This window comes from Megascapheus bottae, chromosome 8 (assembly GCF_031878675.1).
Source record: "Megascapheus bottae isolate mThoBot1 chromosome 8, mThoBot2.hap1, whole genome shotgun sequence".
NCBI lineage: Eukaryota > Metazoa > Chordata > Mammalia > Rodentia > Geomyidae > Megascapheus > Megascapheus bottae.
The window spans coordinates 53,950,493-53,969,884 of record NC_143516.1 but is presented as its reverse complement, the minus strand read 5'-3'; the positions used below and the strand labels follow the sequence as shown (position 1 = coordinate 53,969,884).

The following is a 19,392-nucleotide window of genomic DNA, read 5'->3' as shown; positions in this document are numbered from 1 at the left end:
GAATGTTGAACATTTCCTCAGGTGTCTATTTGCCAGTTTTCTTCTGAATAGTCTCTTTACCTTTGTCCATTTGATTCACTTACTACTTCTTTGGTTTTTTTTTTTTTTTTAGCTCCTTGTATATTTTGAATATGAGGCATTTGTTGTATTGCTGATACTTTCATAGTTTAATAAATAATTATGCCCTTTGCTATGCAGCTTATTTATTTGCCAGTCATGGAGCTTGAACTTAGGACTGGGGCACTGTCCTTGGACACTTCTTGCTCAAGGCTAGTGCTCCGCCATTTGAGCCACAGTGCCACTTCTAGCCTTTTCTATGTATGTGGTAACAGGGACTTGAATTCAGGGCTTTGTGCTTGCTAGGCGAACATGCCATCACTAGGCCATGCTCCTGGCCCCGCTTTTTATTTTGATGTAGTCCTATTTGTCAAGTCTCTATTTGCTGTACCCCTGTGATTTTCCAAAATGTCCTCACTTTGCTTGTAAGTTATAATGTTTCTCCTACTACATCTTACAGTAGTTTCAGGTATGAGATTGAGGTCTTTGATTCATTTTTAGTACATGGTGACAAATGGGATCTTAGTTTTGTTCATATGGATCCTGAGTTTTCCCAATACTAATTATTGAAGAGGCTGTCTTCCTTCTTTGCCCTGTACATTTTTGGATTCTTTGTCAAAAATCAGGTTAACTCTTAAATATATGGCTTTATTTTTGGATCTTCTAGTCTGTCCCATTGATTTTAGGGCCTGTTTTTGTGCCCATTCCAAGCTGGCTTTTTAAAATTTTTTTATGGGTCATGGGGCTTGAACTCTGGCCCTGGGCTGTGTCCCTGAGCTCTTTAGCTCAAGGCTACCAGCCCTACTTCCAGTTTTCTAGAGGTTCGTTGGAGATGAGTCTCATTTTCTTTAGGGCAGGCCCGGGCTGGCTTTGAACATCGATCCTCAGATCTCAGCCTCTAAGCCACCGCGCCAACTCTGTAGTGTAGTAGAGCTTGAGATCTTGGGTTGTAATACCAGCAGCATTTTTAATCTAGAAATGCTTTGGCTATACGAGGTCTTTTTAGCTTGGAGAAGAATGTATCATGATTTTGACAGGGATTGTGTTAAATTTGTAGATCATTTTTGCCAGTATGGCTATTTTCCATGTTCTACCTATCCATGAACATGGGAGGTTTTTCCATTTCTTGCTATCATCACTGATTTCTTCACTTTCACTAGAGATCTTTTGCTTCCCTCATTACATTTATATATTAGTTTGGGGTGGAGGTATTGCAAATGGAATTCTTCTTTCTTGATTTCTGAGTGTACACCATAGGTGGTGTACAGAAAGGCTGTTTTTTTTTGTGTGTGTGTGGGTTCACTTTGCAGCCTGCTACTTGGTCAGTTATTAATCAGTGTTAGGAGCTTGGAGGTAGGTCCTTATGCTCAAGTTCAACTTCCTTCCCTATGTGAATTCCTTTTAACTCTTTCTCTTGCCAGATTGTTCTGGCCAGGAACAGTGACAGTCATTTTTACACTCTTCCTCCAGAAGTACTGTCATATTGTCACATTATATGTTTACTTTCTTAAAGCATTTGTGGACGTAGCGTGGTGGCTCAAGTGGTAGCGCATTAGCCTTGAGCACAGCAGCTCAACAACCCATTTTTTTTTTAAAGTAAATCTCCAGTTGGACAAGGCAATTCTACATCCATAAATGTGTCCAGCTAGTATGAGCAAAATACCTAGGGATAATATGGAGGTTCAATGAAAGCATTTGTATTTTTAGGCAGGGCAACTATAAAGAATGTAGTGCTACTAAATGTCTAAGTTCATGCCATGGAAGTTCATTCTTGGAATTCTGTTTGAATTAGGTTGTCAGAATGGCAAGGTAAGGGAACATGTGTAAGTTGAAGGAACTTGTTTGTTATGATGAGACGAATGATGGGGATGCTGGAGAGAAGGGACAGGAGAGGCAGACAAGAATATTAGATGTTGCAGTGAGAAGCTTGAGTATACTCATCACAACAGGGAGCTCTCATGGGATTTTCGGCTGGAGAGACTTCATGGGCAATGAATGCACTCTGGATGTGATACATTTGAAGAGAGCCAGCAGACACCTGAAACCATTCACTGTGTAAGGAAGTGTTGGTCAAGAAGTGATTTTATCACCTGGTGACAGAATGGCTGTGTTGGGTTGGTCTAAGGCAAGAGAGCAATAAAATTGCAACACTGTATTTTAGATTGTATTCCTATCCTGAAGGGCTTGGACTGAGAATGCTGAGGATTAGCCTTGCCGCATATTCCTTTTTCCCCAGCACAGCCCAAGTGGAAAATGACTCCTTGTGGGCACCTGTCTACCAGAATTACTGGGGCTTAACCCCCCAGGAGTGGCTCTAGGGTTCAAGAAATTACTTTGGGCACATGAGTTGGGAAGTCAAGCCTTCAACCCATCATTAAAATAATGTTCCCCTATAAGATATAACTATAGCTGGCAAATTAAACTGCTCTGGCTAGTGAAATGGCAAAACAGGTTACTGTTAGGCAGGTTAATTTTTTGCATGAGTTTTGTGTTAATTTTGCCAAGCGAATAATGAAGGAAAGGAGAAATATCCAGACCGACCTGGACTTAAGATCCTCCTATTGGTTTTCCCTTTGTTACTGGGATGACGGGCATGAAGCGCTAGACTCAGCCATTAGTTGAGATGAAACCTTGCCAACTTATTTTTCTGCCAGTTGTGGGTCCCGGGAGCTGTCCCTGAGCTCTTTTGCCCAAGGCTAGTAGTTTACCACTTTAAGCCATAGATCCACTTCTAGATTTTGAGTGGTCCACTGAAGATGAGTCTCATGGGTTTTTCCTGCCTTAGGCTGGCTCTGAACCGTGACACTCAGGTGTCCTGAGGATCTAGGTCTATAGGCTTGAGCCACCAGGACTCTTCTGTTATATCACAGTAAAAATGATCTCAGATTGCCTCAATAGTGGCATATGTTTTAATAGTTTTCAGAATATAAGCTGCATAGCTTTTTACAATAAAAAACAATATAGCTTCAGGTACATGCTTTAGGACACTTGGTTAAACAAGCAGTCTGTGTCTTAGACCACCGCATAAAGGTGGAAGACTTCACAGTGTAACTTCAAAAACAGTATGGAGATAGATGATGCATGGCACACTGCCTATAAAAGAACATTCTGACAAAACATTAAATAAAGACACAGTACACAGTTTCAAGTATTCAAGCACTGCTTTCAACACTGCCCTAACACCACTGACATGTTTTGTCTGCAGAGGAAAAATATGTAGCTGGTTATTAGTCTCATCCTGGAAAATAAATGCTGTGTCCACAGGAACTGGATATGTGCAGCTTGAAAGCAATGCGAGGAATGATTCTTCCCCTTAACTGTTAAAAGAAAAAATAACTAAAATAAATTACAACAGGGACCATGGCACTGAAGAGAATGAAATAAAGGGAAAAACACCTTCCCATCATTGCATAGTCTCTGAAAGTGGCAATACTAAAAATGCCACTTCGTTTTTATGCAGCACAAGGGTCATCTTTGTTGAGCACTCGGCTTCCATAATGTTTGGTTGCTTTATAAGAACAATAACACTCTAAGCCTCCTGCCTCACAGAGAAGGCAGTACTTTTCACAATCATCATGGTAAGGGAACACATTTAAGCTCTCCAGAAAACCAGCTGTGTCAGCCACAAGACATATAGCCTTGGGAGCTTTACTGTGGGCTTGGCAAGGCAGAGCTTAATGCAGGGTCAAAATAGTCCCATGCTGTAGGCAGCAATTAGGAAAGGTATCGAGGACCCCTGCAGGAATAGCACAAGTGCTAGGTTCCCTGCACCCTCAGCTATGAGAGAGTAGCACTGCTGTTTCTTCATGGTGCAGGTACAGCAAGGAGCTGAGCTCTCTCATATATATTTGTAAAAATACAAATGTATACTGCAATAACATTTTTGTAGGTTTTGGATGAATTAAAAAATCAGATGGAAGGTAAGTGAATGTCCTGTTTGGAACAATGAGTTCAAAAGATGTGAACTCTCTCTTCTAGGATTGGTCAGAAGCAGCTACCAACTCAAACCACTGCCTAAGGGCATCACTGAGTGTTTCAGGAAGTGCGTTCACATCTCGAAGAATGATATAGAATGGGAATGGGAATTCCTCCATGTAGGATCGGATTTCAGGTAGCTCTCCAGGTCCTTTAAATATTGGTACTTTAATGTCCAAGATAGAATCCTGTAAAGACATCACAAAAAACAAAACAAACAAAAAAAAAAACACTGAATCAGGTCTTTAGTTCTTGTATCTTAATCTACATACAAAACTAGGTTCCCAGGCAAAAGAATTTAAAAATTAGCATTGAGGCAGATTAGGGTTTTTTTGGTGTGTGTGTGTGTGTGCTGTTACTGGGGCTTGTATCTCACATGGCATTTTTACTAAAGGCTGGGTACTCTACCACTTGAGCCACAGTTCTACTTCCAGCTTTTGTAACAAGATGAGAGTCTCATGGACTTTTTTTTTTGCCTGAGCTGGCTTCCATTCTCAGATCTCAGCTTCCTGAGTAGCAGAATTCTAAGACACTGGTAACCATTTTCTTTAAGGGGTCACAAAAAGGAAGGAAAAGGGGTAAACAAGACAATCTGCTTTCCCTATAGTGTTCATTCTTTATGTACTGAAGAGTAATTCCCATTAAATCACCTTATCCACATGTTCAAGTGACCTGCAGCTACGATTCTTCTGCAGAACAGAAATGGCTGGGTGTACTTACTAAGCTGGCTGATGCATCTTGCTGTGAGAGGGTTAGTCTATTTAGAAGTGGTCACTCCAAAGGCTGCAATAACTATTGTATAAGAGGGAAATTCTGATCCCGGGGGATGGCCTTTTATTGACTGTGAATCTTGGTTCCCTGAGTTGTGCTTCATTTCTGAGTATGAAGAACGATCCTTACACCTTAACTGGATTCTTGTCAAGATTCAGAAAAAAGTGAGTAAGAACCACAATCAAATTGATGAAAACAACTCAAGCCATGTTTCAGAACACAGGGAAGGCAAATCCCTTTAATTTCTGAAAACAGCATTGTTCAGTCACTCACCCGTGAGGTTGGATTGTCCAACACAACAAAAATAAGGAAGATATTGGCATTCCGGGCGGCCTGAACTGCTGCCAGGACTCTTTCTTTGCCTTCAAGGAACAGGCCTCGGCCATCAGAGACGATTAGGAGTAGTTGTGCAGTTTCTGTAGAACCCAGAAGGAGGGAATTATAAAAATCTAGAGCATGACAAATTAAGCATAGGCTATCTTGTACTAGTAAAATCAAATGACCTCTCAAACTGACGAATTCTGGGCATATATATACAATGGGCCTATGTTTTGATATATTGCTTAGATGAGTATATGTTATTACTGTCAGAACAGAATTTTCCAAGTGGTAGTGTTTCTGGTAATGTTAAAGCAGATATCAATACAAACACATCTATGGCCACAACAGTGCTCAAAAGAGAAACATGAAATCAGTATACCTGGTTAGTTTTTTTTCTTGATACTCCCTTTTTTTTTTGAGTCTTCAACTCAAGACTACTGCCCTATCCTTGAGCCAAGCCCCACTTCCCATTTTCTAGAGGTTAATTGGAGGCCCTTTTGTAGCTGGGCTGGCTTTGAACTTTGATCCTCAGATCTCAGCCTCCTGAGTAGCTAGAATTACAGGCGTGAGCCACTGTGCCCAGCTCTTTTCATTTAAACAAAAAATTGCATGAAAGTAGTTTTTTTTTTTTTTTTTTTTGCCACCAGTCCTGGGGCATGAACTCAAGAGCCTGAGCACTGTCCTTGGGCTTTCACTAAGTCTAGTGCTCTACCATTTGAGTCACAGCACCACTTCTGGCTTTTCTATGTATGTGGTACTGAGGAACTGAACCCAACCTATAGAGTGCTTGACTAACATGCACAAGGACCTGGGTTTGATTCCCCAGTACCACATACATAGAAAAAAGCCAGAAGTGGTGCTATTGCTCAAGTGGTAGGTAGAGCTCTAGTCTTGAAAAAGCCCAAGGACTGTGCTCAGGCCTTGAGTTCAAGCCCTAGGACTGGCAAAAAAAAAAACACCCCAAAACAGAATCAGGACAGCAGTTTTGTTGGACTAGCTTGTTTTTTTGTTGTTTTGTTTTGGTGGCAGACCTACAACTTCAACTCATGGCCTGGAGCTTTTCTACTGAAGGCTAGTTCTCCTACCACTTGAGCCACAGCTTTTTTGGTGATGGACTTTCCTGACCAGGCTGGCTTTGAACTTTGATCTGAGTAGCTAGGATTTCAGGCATGAGCACCTAGCTTAGCTTACTCTTGAATTAGCTCACACTCTGCTTTTCTCTGTTCTCTATACTTAATTTCACATCTTACGCATTTCTTTCCAAACTGTGAGGTCCTATATCAATTAGAAGCCTTTATCACTGTGTTTTTCTGTAAAACAGATGTTTTAGAAGATGGTAGTGACAGGTACTGTGAGATTGGTTTGGTAACAAAAAGAAAATGCAGCTCACCTGGATTAATGTTGTGTGAAAGTTGCTGAGCAGCTGCAAACATGTTTGGTACAGCCTCTAAAAACTAAACCAAAACCAGACATAATTAGAAAACTAACTTCTTTCAGGACTGTAGGAGCTGAAATGATTTCTGACATTAAGCATTATATCTGTAAGCTGGCCCTTCTAGTCACCTTTAATAAAGGACAATTCTTAGGGTGCATTGTATTTATCTGAATATTGCATTCTCAAGTATAAATGTCATTCTCTCTTCCTCTTTTAGTTTTTCTTTTTGAGAGAGGAACTCATTATGTAATCTAGCCTCAAACTTGTAATCCTTACCTGAGATCACAGGTGTACACTACCTTTTGAGTTCTGAAAGATACCCCCCAAAAGAAATTCCTCAGGGAATAAGTAACACCAACACCCATGATCAAAATAGCTTTTTAAAAGAAAATAACTATTACTTGTTTTATTTCATATCATTCCTCTTTAGATTAAATGGCCTAGAGAATCAGTTTGAGCTGAAGAGCTCAAGGATAGCACCCAGGCCTAGAGTTCAAATCCCAAGGACCCCCCCCCCCCAAAAAAAAATTATCATAGCTTGGTTTATAATGAATGCCAGGGAATCTTCTGTTCTAGTAGCATACTGACTGGAGTTCAATTCAGTAGCATCAATTTTACCTGCCCCAAATACAGAGGCCTAAAACCACTTAAGCTTCACCAATTTAAGTTTAGGAATAAATGCAAAAGACACTGACTCATAACATACCTGAGCAATTTTGGTTTTCTTTTGCTGAAATTTGCAAAGCCGTAGAATCTGGGACCCAGAATAATCACTGAACTGCTCATGGAATGGGTGTAACAGCTTTACTGATTCCCCAAAACTTGGGAGAGAAAAAACAAATACAATGAGGGTTTTTTTTGGGGGGGTGGGGGGAAGAAGAGGTGGGGGTCATGATCAAAACAGTAAAATTGTGAAGAGTTTTCCCACTGGGATTAAAAAGCATCCTTACCTGCACACTGCAATCTGACCCACTTCCAAAAGGGTAAGAGCATTACCAATCACTGCCAGAGACTCAAATGCAAGCTGTGGAATAAAGTCAGGGGTTTAAAGAATCAGAACTTCTCTAAGCTAGATCCCTAATGCTTGACCTATTATAACGTTAAGATTCCCATAAAAGATGCCATCATATTTATAACCAATAGAGGCTTTAGTGAATACTGAAACCCAGAAATCTTATCACATTCATATTTTTAGTAGATGACATCTAGAGTAGACCATTCCTGTGAGTTTTGAGAAATACGGTTTTTATAGGAAACAAAAATTTGAAACCAATTTAAAACTCATTTTTACATAGTAAGGTAAGGCATTTGAACTGTAATAGCTTCATTACAATCTGCAGACATGATAGGTATAAATTTACTAAATATGCTACATACATAATTTCGTGCAATCTTTGAGGTAGGCATTATCCTGATTTTTCACACAATTAATGTCTAACAAAAGCCCCACAACTGACAAAAAGTTGTCCAAAGTCACATGGTAATGACCCCAAGTTCAGAAATTATAAAATACCTTGAAAATACAGTTTTGTATTGCAGTGACATTGTAATTTTTTTTTTTCCGGGTCAGTTATGGGGCTTGAACGCAGGGCTGTCCTTGAGTTCGTTTACTCAGGACTAGGGTTCTGCCACTTGATAAACAGTACCACTTACCATTTCCTGGCAGTTAACTGGAGGCAGGAGCCTCACATACTTTCCTGCCTAGGCTGGCTTTGAACTATGATTCTCAGCTCTCAACCTCCTCAGTAGCAAGGATTACAGGTGTGAGCTACCAGAGCCCAGTTTAGCATTGTTAACTGTTAAAAACTTCTTAAAAATTTACAACAGAGGACTAAAACATTTGAGACATGGTGTAACTGCCGTTTTAAATTCTCCAAGATATACAGCTTCCCCCCCCCCCCCCATCCTTCCTTACCTGTTTGGTGTGGTTGTCTACCATACTAGAAGAGTCATCAATAGCCAAACAAATCTGGTACTGGCGTTTACTGGGCTTGGTCCTTCGAAGCCAAATCTTGTCTTTCCGAAATTGACTAGCAATGTATGGAATGACTTTCCGCATGTTCAGTCGCTTCCCTGTTCGATAGTCTCCTCTATCCAAGAAGGGAAAAGACAAGCGCTCATTTCTTAGAATTTTTTTTTTTTTGGCCAGTCTTAGGGCTTGAACTCAGGGTGGGAGCACTGTTCTTGGGCTTTCTCAAGGCTAGCATTCTACCACTTTAGCCACAGCATTTCCAGCTTTTTCTATGCATGTGGCACTGAGGAGTCAAACCCAGGTGTTTGTGCATGCTAGGCAAGCTCTTTACCACTAGGCTAAACTCTCGGTTCCTCACTCCTCAGAATTTTAAGGACAAAAATAACACCACCAAATGCCTTGAAACTGATAGTCCTTGTACCAAGTAGTCATATTAACTAAGGGTGTCTTCTTGACCACAAGCTAGGAACTCTAGTCCTGTGGACTAATAATCAAATACTTCTAGAAAAGCAAGGGCAAGCTGGGTATGGTGGCTCACGCCTGCAATCCTAGCTACTCAGGAGGTTGAGATCTGAGGATCAAAGCCAGTCCAGGCACAAAAGGATCTGAGACTCTAATCTCCAATTAACCTCTAGAAAATGGGAAGTGGGGCTTGGCTCAAGGGTAGGGTGGTAGCCTTGAGCTGAAGAGCTCAGGAACAGCGCCCGGGTTGAGTGCAAGCCCCATAATCCTTGTCCCCTGCCCCCTTCTCTCTCTCACACACACACAGAAAAGCAAGGGCAAAAACTATCTGTACAATGTTTTCTGTTTAAAAGTGCAAGCTAGGTGCTGGTGGTTCACACCTATAATCCTAGCTACTCTGAAGGCCGAAATCTGAGGATTGTGGTTTGAAGCCAGCCCCAGGCAAGAAAGTCAGTGAGACTCTTATCCAACAAAAGACTGCCGCAGACCGACTCAGCGGGAGTGCGGGGAGACCAAGTCTGGATTCACAGGTCAGGAATGGATTCGGCCATGACAGACAGACACAAACGCAAAGGAGGTTTGAAATCTGCTGCGAAATTTTACTTGTTGAATGTGAGATTATATACAGTCAAAGCAGGAGCATTTTCTTTCAGTTGGCATAAGGTCAAAAGATTACAATCATGTTTAAGAATGGTTACAGGGTACATTTTTCTGAGTAGAAAAGAAACTTCTCCCTCCCTTCTAAGGAGTTATGGTTAATATGTCAGACATTGTGGTTAGGCGTCATCCGCCTTGGCATTAATCAATATTAGTTTTGTTTACCATTTGTTCCATTCTAGTTCTTCCTATGATTCTGTTTCTGAGTCAGTAATTATTACCCTGTGCCAGGAATTGTAAAACCTTAACCCTAAGAGTCCATTGTTGCTGTTCAGTTAGAGCACACCACGGTGCTCTAGCCCTTCTAATCCTTTCCCATGTGATTCATTATGTACTTGCAACATTTACACAAGTAATGCAAACGCATTAAAGGCATATTCAGGCAAACTAACAATTATTACTAATTCAAAGATCATATTTTCCGTTTTAGTTTCTAATTCTGTCTTATTCTTAATAGAATGCATTGAGGTCATTAAGGCTGCTGTGGGTGCGTCTTGCGCCAGAGTAGCCGGGCATCCACTTTTAGTTCCTGGAACATCTAGTCGCTCAATCAATTGTTTAGGCCACTAGCTGGCACAGAATATTGCTGCCATACCATCAACTATCAGAAATGAAAAGAGTGATAAAAGAATCCCAGCACCCAGCATTATGAGCATTCCACGCATATGTCCCGGTCTCTGCCAGGGACCTCCAGGACGCCTGATCACCATTGGTGTGAACCTCAGGACTGGCAGCCATTCAAGCTCTTTCTGCTCCATGCTGCACAGACTCCACTGGAGTGGATGTAGCAAAAGACTACTCAGAAAATGCCAGAAGTGGTACTGTGGCTCAAAATGGTACAGCTCTAGCCCTGACCCAAAGATGCGCCTAGGCCCCGAGTTCAAGCCCCCAAACCGACAAAAAGAGAAATAAAATTCTGGGTACATCTTTCACAAAGATGTGTGGCCTAGTGGTAAGAGTTCCTGCCTAGCATGCGCAGATCCCTGGGTTTGACTCCTCAGTACTACATACTCAGAAAAAGCCAAAAGTGGCTCAAGTGGTAAGCACCAGCCTTCAGAAATCACAAGGACAGTGCGCAGGCTGAGTTGAAACCCCAGAACCAGCAAAAAGGATCTAGTAAATAACAGATGATAAGGTAAACCAGACTCTTCATTTCCCACCAAAATAACAAACTTGTAATATAAACACTAGGAAAAATGGTATGAACATCACACTGTATAACATTAGTAGTAACTTAGAAACCAGGGCTATAAAGATTCAGTGCTGGGGTCAACAAACAGTTAGCTTTTCAGGCACAGTGGGAAAGACTTACTTCAGCTTGGCTGCCTGGGTAGGCTCTAAAATGAGGCGAAGCTGTTCACACAGTTGTTGTGAGAGAGGAGCAGTTAAGACCAGGTAGCTCTGCCACATGTCAGCTGCTGCTTTCTCCTGGGACAACAGCAATTAAATATAAATTACGCCCTTAAACTATCAAAATGCACTCAGTTATTAGGGCAAGACCACAACCTGAAGAATAGTAGAAAACAACTTACATAAACCTACAGAACTTTAAAGCTTCTGTCAGCAAGCTATTATCTAAATCAATTAAAAATATTTCCCATCAAACCACAACTGATTTACAGGTAAGACTGGAATACAGCAATTAAATAGAATTCATTAAAAAAAAATCACCAGGAGTTTTTTGTTTGTATGTTTGTTTGGTTTTGCAAGACTTGGGGCTTAAATTCAGGGCCTGGACACTGACCCTGAGCTGCTTTTCTTTTGCTCAGGTGAGCCACTTTTGGCTTTTTCTGTTTATGTGGTACTGAGGAACTGAACCCAGGGCTTTACGCCACATTCCCAGCCTCTCACCTGGAGTTTAAAATAACACATGCCATCCCTATGGTGAAGGTGGATGTAAATAATCTTGTTGCCCTAAGTGATACTCTCAGAATGTCTACTTAACAGAGACAAAGCCCATGATTTCTAATACAAAGTCATTAAAAGCAAAATTTCTTGGTTAATACACACAGCCAGAAGTGATGACGTTGGCTGGTTCTTTGAATGACATGACATGGATTTATCTCCATTGTCATTAAAAAGCCAGTTTTTGTTTTAATTAAACTATAGATCTCTGGTAAAACAGGCAGAAAAACATGTCTGGTCCATTTTATAAAAATTACTGGAGCCAAAAATCTATTAAGTTGACTGTTTCTCAAAGTGAAGAGAGTTTGAGTATAATCCCATTAACTTACTTCTTCTGCATTCCCAGATTCCAGTTGCTGCCACGTTTCCAGCTGTCTCTCCATCTCCTGTCTTAGTTCATTGACATCTTTTAAAAAGGGCTATGAAGAAAAAGACAAGTTAGAATCACTCAACTTTTGTCATGGGCTGCCTTCCTCCTACAGTAAGAGACTCAAAACAAGAATATTTAATGGTACAATCAGATGATGGTCTTGTATCTACACTTCCAAATGATTCCTTTAAGAACTTAGCTTGAATCTAGACTCAGTTAAAGGGCTCCATAGAGCTCTTCCTAAATATAGACGTAGTAAGGAATCTTATTTAACCACCATAAAGAACACAGTTTTCTGGTGGTTAATTGGAGATAATACTCTCACATGCCCAGGCTGGCTTTAAACCATGATCCTCACATCTCAGACTCCTGAGTAGACAGGATTACAGGCCACCAGCTCACAGCTTAAACTGAAGAATTCTTTTTTTTTTTTATTGTAATTAGTAAAAGGGTTACATAATATTTGCCAGATAGAAGGTGCATTAATTCACATACATTGATACCCTTTCACATGTCTTGGTTTTCCCCCCTAAACTGAAGAATTCTTAGACAAGAATAGTAAAAGGATAGAATGTGAGAGTCAAGCCTGAGAACCAGTCACTAGAGTGGATGTCTGGGCACCATTATTTAAAGAATACCTCTCCCATAAAGAAAATTCTTACAGTTTTGATAAGTATATGATTTAAGCCAACTTAAAAATAAATTATTAAAGCAGTAATTAGTGAGTCTCAGTACTTGGAAAATTGTATCCACAAGATACTGATGGAGTGTGTGAATGGTTGAATCTCGGCTTCGCTCTGGTTTCTCGTTGTCTGTTTCCTTGTGGGATCTGTCTGTCCTAGGGTCCTCATCTGTTTTAACAGTTTGGGTCTCAATCTCCATCTCCTCAAAGCCTGTTTTTGAATAAGGACATCATTTTATTTATCAAAACACTTGCATAAAACTGAACATTTACTACTGTCCATGACTCTGGAAAATGAATCAAACCTCATTCACCTCAGCACATTTCCATACTTCCATATATTCTTGCTCTTTTAACAGTAATGACTAGTTCTTGCTAATTTATTCCTGTGTCACCCTCATATTGAAGGCAGCTGTTTGGGAAGGAATAGTAGGAAAGACCAATTTATCTTCACAAGCCGTGTGAAAACTACACTAATGTGCTAGTGCACACAGCTCAGTGACTGTCAGGCGTCTTTGACAAACTTGCATAAGATTTGTAGTTTAATTCCCAGTACTGAAAATAAACAGCAAAATAAACCTATTGTTTCATCTTATGAAGAAAGTCATGACAAAATTAATACCTTTCATGGAATGATATTAGAGGCAAGCTTGGATCTGATTCTAATCACAAAGCTTTTTGTCTCCAATTCAAAGAATGACAAGACATTTGTCTACATTCTTGAAATAATAATAAAGAGCCTCTGAATTTGGCAGGTTCTTGTTAAGTTGCTAAATGTATTCCCCAGATTAAACAAAAAACAAAAAGCAAAAACAATTGCCCAAGGAATTTTATGTTTTTTGGTTTTTTTTTTTGGCCAGTCCTGGGCTTGTACTCAGGGTCTGGGCATTGTCCTTGGACTTTCTCAAGGCTAGTGCTCTACCACTTGTCCCTCAGCACCACTTCTGGCTTTTTTCTATGTATGTGGCATTGAGGAATCAAACCCAAGTCTTTGTGCATGCTAGGCAAGCACTCTACCACTAGGCCAAACTCCTGGCCCTGTGTATGTGTTACCCCACCTATTCAGGAGGTGAGATTGTGATTGGAAGCCAAGCTGGACAAAAACAAAGACCCTACTCAGAGAATAAAGCAAAATAGGGGGCTAGGAGTATGTCACAAGTGCTAGAGCATCTGCCTACCAAATGTGAAACCCTGACATCAATCCTCAGTACCACTGAACAGACAAACTGGTGATAGAACTCAGCTAGATAAGAAATGAAAACCTGTGCATACTTTTTGCTCCTGCTGCCGCTTCTTTTACTTCTTATTCTTTTTTTTTTTTTTTGCTATTTCACTAGTTATGCTTTAATGTAATTAAAAACATTTCTGTATAACCTAAAATATACCCTTTCATCGTAACTAAAGGAAACACATTACTTTCCTATATTCTTGGAAAGACTACTCCCATATCTCTCTGCCCCAATAAAATGCAGTAAAATTATTATATGCAAATTACTCATCTAAGATATGGGTAGGACATGAAATCAGATTGTAGTTCAAGAGAACTTACGTTACAGAGCTTAGTTAGGAAGGGTACAATCATTAGCAGTACTCACTAGAGGCTGCCCTGGTCCCTGATTTGACTTCATCTGGCTTCAGCTGCTCTGTGTCTTCTGTACTAAGCTCTTCCTGCTCCTCAATATCCATGAGGCAGTCCTCTGTTTTATCTTCTTTGTCAAAGTCTTTTGCAGTCTGTTGCTGCTCCTTGCTGGCCACATCTGCCAAGAGTACACAAAGTGATATGTGGGCTACAATTGTTCTAACACCAGTTCTTTCTCTGACAGAATAGGTTTGGACACTTGATTGGACCCAAGATCTCCTGCTGACCCATTGGTACTGTTTTATTTTCTACAGATATTATGAGGACATAGTGTAACTACATATGAAGCTATGAAAATATATTCTGCTCAGGACAGACGATGAACAATAATAATTAACAGTCTGGACACATAACTCAGAGCACCTAATGGGCACTATCCTTTTATTACTAAAGAGCTCAAAAAAGTATAGAGGAAGAATCTCAGCATTGTAATCTTTGACAAATTGAACTCAGTGAGCTCACCTCTTTACAAGATGTTATGGCTCACACAATTACTAAAGGATTTCCATGACCATACGGTAAAGGCTTCTAAGGTTTTCTGACATAAAGCTTAAGTTCTTCTTTTCTTTTAAATGGAATCAGGGTTCCTGGACAGCTTTCTTGAGTCTAAACTTCATTTACAAGTGTTCTTCTGAGAAGACTATGACTAGGTCATGACAGTATGTGGTCTGTCCACCACATATAAGTCATTTACAGTTACACATACAGTCATTCACAAGGAGCCAGAGTAGGGCCTTGACCCATTAGAAGCTGAGACATACTGCCTAAGGTGTGGGGGGAACTTTTTTTTCAAATAAATAAGAGACATAAGAGGGGGAAAAAAAAACCCAAAACCTACAGAGTAGTTTTTGCTCCACTCTCATAGGTAGCTATTGTTAACACTAGTCTACTATTAAAAAACAATAAGTTGAGTACTTATTACAGGCTCATGCCTGTGATACCAGCTATCCAACAGACAGGGATCTGAGGATTATGGTTCAAAGTCGGCCTGGGCAGAAAAGTTTGAGAGTATCTCTAGTTAAACCCCCAGAAAACGAAGTAGTGCTGTGGCTCAAAGTGGTAGAACACTGGCCTTCAGCAATAAAACTCAAGGACAGCACCCAGGCAGGCCTCACAACCAATCAAGAAAAGAAAAACAAAACAACAACAAAAAGACTGCATATATAGCTCTAGTGACTGAGTGCCTACCTGGCAAATAGAAAGCCAATATTACCATAAACAAAACGAAACAAAAAAATCATAAGAGAACTCGAATGACCAATGCCTATCTTCTGTATTGGGATTTATTTCAAGTTAACAGTTCCTGCGACTATAAGGTTCTATTTGAAGGAGATGAGAAAGGAATATAGATATCCTGAAGGGATATCTGTAAGGCTAAGATATCCTGAAACTTGGAGAATTGAGGTTCAAAGGCAGTTGGGACAGAAAAGTCCATCTCAGAAGTATGGAGAAGTACAGAGCAGCAAGGTAAGGTTGAGGATCCTGAGTTCAAGTACCAGTAAATGGGGGTGGGGGAGGAAAGAAACTGTGAGATTGGCACTAGGTTTGGACGTAGGCAGCTGTTTGTATGGTTATTTACAAAGTACTTACACTAAACTAGAAACCTTGAGTACTTACTTATACGTGGCTGTGAATAATAGCAAAATAAAGATAGCCTCTTCAATAATTGGTGTTGGGAAAACTGGGCCTCCATATATAGAAAACTAAAGGTGCATTTCTTTTTTCTCTCTCTCTCTTTCTTTCTGGACAACTAATGTTTATTAAATGAACATTGCTGGACACAAATTGCTCCCAACTCTTCATTCTGAAAACTGTGAAATTTATGGAAAAGTTTAAAAAGCAATCACCTGAGCTAGCAATCATTAGCACAGTGCCCTATTTTCTCATTCCCTACACTCTTCACCATTGATCTGGATTACCTGAAATTTGCAGACATCCCAACATCAGCCCTACTATAACATCAGAACATATACCCTCTAAGAACAAAACAGTTTCCTATAATCATATTGTCATCCCCGAGAAATGAAAAAAAATTGCCTCTCATGATAAAGAGAAAAACCCGACAAATCATATTTTGAATTTATCTCCATATTCCCTCAAGATGAAATTTGGGCATTAACATTTTGGGAAGAATCCTACAGAAACGTTTTTCTAAAAAAGAAAGGTCTTGTAAACAGAGTTTTAACACGTTTTCCCTACTACTGCTGATGCTAGCAATGTTATCCCAGGAAGCATCTATTTTCTTTTCCAAAGGAGCAATGTTCCATAGAGTAGATTGGGAATACCTGAATAACTTAACAAATATTAAAAAAGAAATAAAAGAGGGTTGGAGGCATGGCTCAGTTAGTAGAGCACTAGCCCATGAGAGAAAGCATTGGGTACTAAGTTCGAGTCCTCATCTCTAACCTAAAAAATAACTATTACTGAAGTATTTATAGTTTATAACATAAGGATTAAGAGTCAGTTTTTGGATTAAAAAATACTTCATTTTCTAGGAGAAAGCAGTGATCTTCAAAATATTTAGCCTTTATGAAAAACAGGAAGGAAAAAATACAGATAACAAAGTCCATGCTTAAACAAAGCAAATGAGCCAAAGTTCACTTGGGGACAGTTGATGACACCTGAAATCAGGTATGGCAGCTTCCACGCTGTTCTGCTAGACCTTGTGCTTCATTTACATTTCATTTGCTGAAACTATTCTCAATCAGCAATCGCTCCCGGATTCTCATGTCAGTTCCCATAAGGAAGATGCCAGAAAAGACCCCTGATGCGCCTTTTGTTCTATATTCAGTAAGGGCCAGCGCTGATCCAATAGCTCCCTCCCTGAGGGTGCCATTGGGCCCTTCCTGTGTGAGGCTGGAGCTTCTCCCCCCTCCCCCCCCAGGACTCCCCCATCACCAGGGATCCTGGGCTGTGGCTGGCAGGGCTGCAGTCACCACACTGGTGTGGACACTTGGGAAAGTGGACATCTCCTGAGCAATCCCGGAATGGCACAAAGTGGTCTGGTGCTGGGGTGGTGGTGGCTTCCCCCCCCACCCCCCCAGTCCTGGGCTTGAGCTCAGGGCCTGAGCACTGTCCTTGGACTTTCTCAAGGTTAGAGCTTTACCACTTGAGCTTCAGCACCACTTCCGGCTTTTTTTTATGTATATGGTAGCAAGGAATCAAACCCGGGCATGCTAGGCAACCATTCTACCACTAGGCCAAACTCCTGGCTAATGGTGGCTGTTTTTAAGGAAGGGAGTTGCTGAGGGTGGGTGAGCAACAGGTGCCACGGTGCTCGATTTCCCTGCTGGGCTTCTAGTTCCCCTCCCAGGCTCAGTCAAGATAGGAGAATGACGCTGCAGTTGACAAACACTTGCCAACAGGTCGCAATAGTGGAGTCCCAGATTTGCTGCCAGCCTCCATGTGAAGCTTCCTGGGAGGGGCAAGGCTCCAGCTTCAGCCCAGTTCGGTGACTGCACCCCCTACTTCCCCCCCCGCCCCCCCGCTGGCGGCTGGCTGGCAGCCTTGCACCTCTAAATGTGGATTTGTTTGTCACCATGCACTAATATCAACTCAATGTGGATCAAAGACCTCAATGTCAGACCTGAAACTGCAAGAGGGAGTAGGAGAAACAAAAGAACTCACAGGCATAGATTAAAATCACCTACAAGAGTCCCAGGGGCATAGCAGATAGGAGAGACTCAAGTAAAAGACATAGTTATTAAACTAGAAAGACAGCCAACGAACTTGAAGAACTTTACTAGCAGTACATCTAAGAAATGCCTAATATCCAAAATATGGAAGGAGTTCAAAACCAGAAGTTGTGCTGAGGCTCCAGTAGTACAGTGCTAGACTTAAGCTGAAGAGCTCAGGGATAGCCCCCAGGCCCAGACTTTAATCCTCATAATTGACAAAAACAAAACAAAGCAAGTCAGTTTCTCTCCTTTCTAATTTACCCAAGGGGTAACAGTCACATTCTACAACCTCAGAGCACTCTGAGCAAAAGGAGAAGCTTTTTGGATCGTACCATAGGTCTGTGCATCATATGTGTTGCTGTCTTGTTTAATGTGTTCAAACGCATCTGCATCTTCCATCTGGACCTGAGGCTCGACAGACTTCTGTTCACACTGGTTGTCTGTGTCCACAGTCCTCAATCTCTTATGTACACGCTCATTGTGATCACCTATGGAGCGTTCATTGTCAGCCTGTCCAGGTTTCCTTTTAAAACTCTGCAAAATGATAGATTAAAGCTGTGGCTGTAATAACAAGATTCAAAATCATAATGTTCATCTACAGTCTAAGTAAATTAGCTATAACTATGTAAAAATGAAATTCAAAGGCGGGGTGCCGGTGGCTCAAGCCTGTAATCCTAGCTACTCAGGGAGCTGAGATCTGAGGATTGTGGTTCAAAGCCAGCCTGGGCAGGAAAGTCTGTGAGATTCTTATCTCCAATTAAGCAGTGGAAAACCAGAAGTAGTGCTGTGGCTCAAGTGGTAGAGTACTAGCCTTGAATTGAAGAGCTGAGAGACAGCACCAAGACCCATAGTTCAAGACCCCAACTGCCTGTGCTGACTTACAGCCACCACCCTCAGATCTCAGCCTCCTTAGTAGCTAGAATTAAGGATGTGACCCACAGTTGTCCAGGTGTTTTGCTTTCTTTAATGACGAAACTTTTATAAATTTTACAACATTATTTTGGAGACAGCCCTCACTTAGGTTTAGTTGAAGAGGGATAAAAACCTGTGTGTTTTTCATGGTATGTCTTTGGGATGCCAAACGGGCAAAGAAGTTAGATTCATGGCCTTCTGCTTCGTTAGCATCTGCAGTTCCAGTCCCATGTTCCTAAGAAGAGTTAAGACATAAAAAGAGTAAGATAAAGCTATTACAAGCACTGATTGTTGTCCTGTATTAAATACATCCTTTACCATGATTATTCTCCTTTCAAGAGTCAGTTATACTTGTACTAGAGACATCATGCTGATTAAATTCTGGCCATTGTGCAGAAACAGGAACATCAAGCCCTAGATCTACCATCCTAGCCACCTAGCTTTGCAAGATGATTAGATATTTGTATTACTAATTTTCTTACTGTGAGAGCAGGACCTCTGCTGGGCTCTATCCTCAACCAGGAATTCACTGTTGAGGTTGTCATTTAACTCAGTAA

The 19,392-nt window shown here is 40.9% G+C and overlaps 1 protein-coding gene across 1 annotated transcript in view; it reads right to left on the bottom strand.

Moving 5' to 3' along the window:
- Window positions 1-3,136: 3,136 nt before the first annotated feature.
- Mdn1 (midasin AAA ATPase 1) overlaps window positions 3,137-19,392 on the bottom strand; it is a 148,499-nt gene continuing 132,243 nt past the window's right edge. Inside the window, exons 91-102 of the mRNA XM_090338431.1 lie at window positions 18,969-19,070; window positions 18,256-18,457; window positions 14,203-14,364; window positions 12,661-12,818; window positions 11,885-11,974; window positions 10,963-11,078; window positions 8,475-8,649; window positions 7,510-7,583; window positions 7,266-7,380; window positions 6,515-6,578; window positions 5,077-5,219; window positions 3,137-4,220 (exon numbers count right to left, since the gene is read on the bottom strand). Coding sequence (XP_090194557.1) covers window positions 4,032-4,220; window positions 5,077-5,219; window positions 6,515-6,578; window positions 7,266-7,380; window positions 7,510-7,583; window positions 8,475-8,649; window positions 10,963-11,078; window positions 11,885-11,974; window positions 12,661-12,818; window positions 14,203-14,364; window positions 18,256-18,457; window positions 18,969-19,070 — 1,590 coding nt within the window. The 3' untranslated portion in view covers window positions 3,137-4,031. The remainder of the gene's footprint in view (window positions 4,221-5,076; window positions 5,220-6,514; window positions 6,579-7,265; window positions 7,381-7,509; window positions 7,584-8,474; window positions 8,650-10,962; window positions 11,079-11,884; window positions 11,975-12,660; window positions 12,819-14,202; window positions 14,365-18,255; window positions 18,458-18,968; window positions 19,071-19,392) is intronic.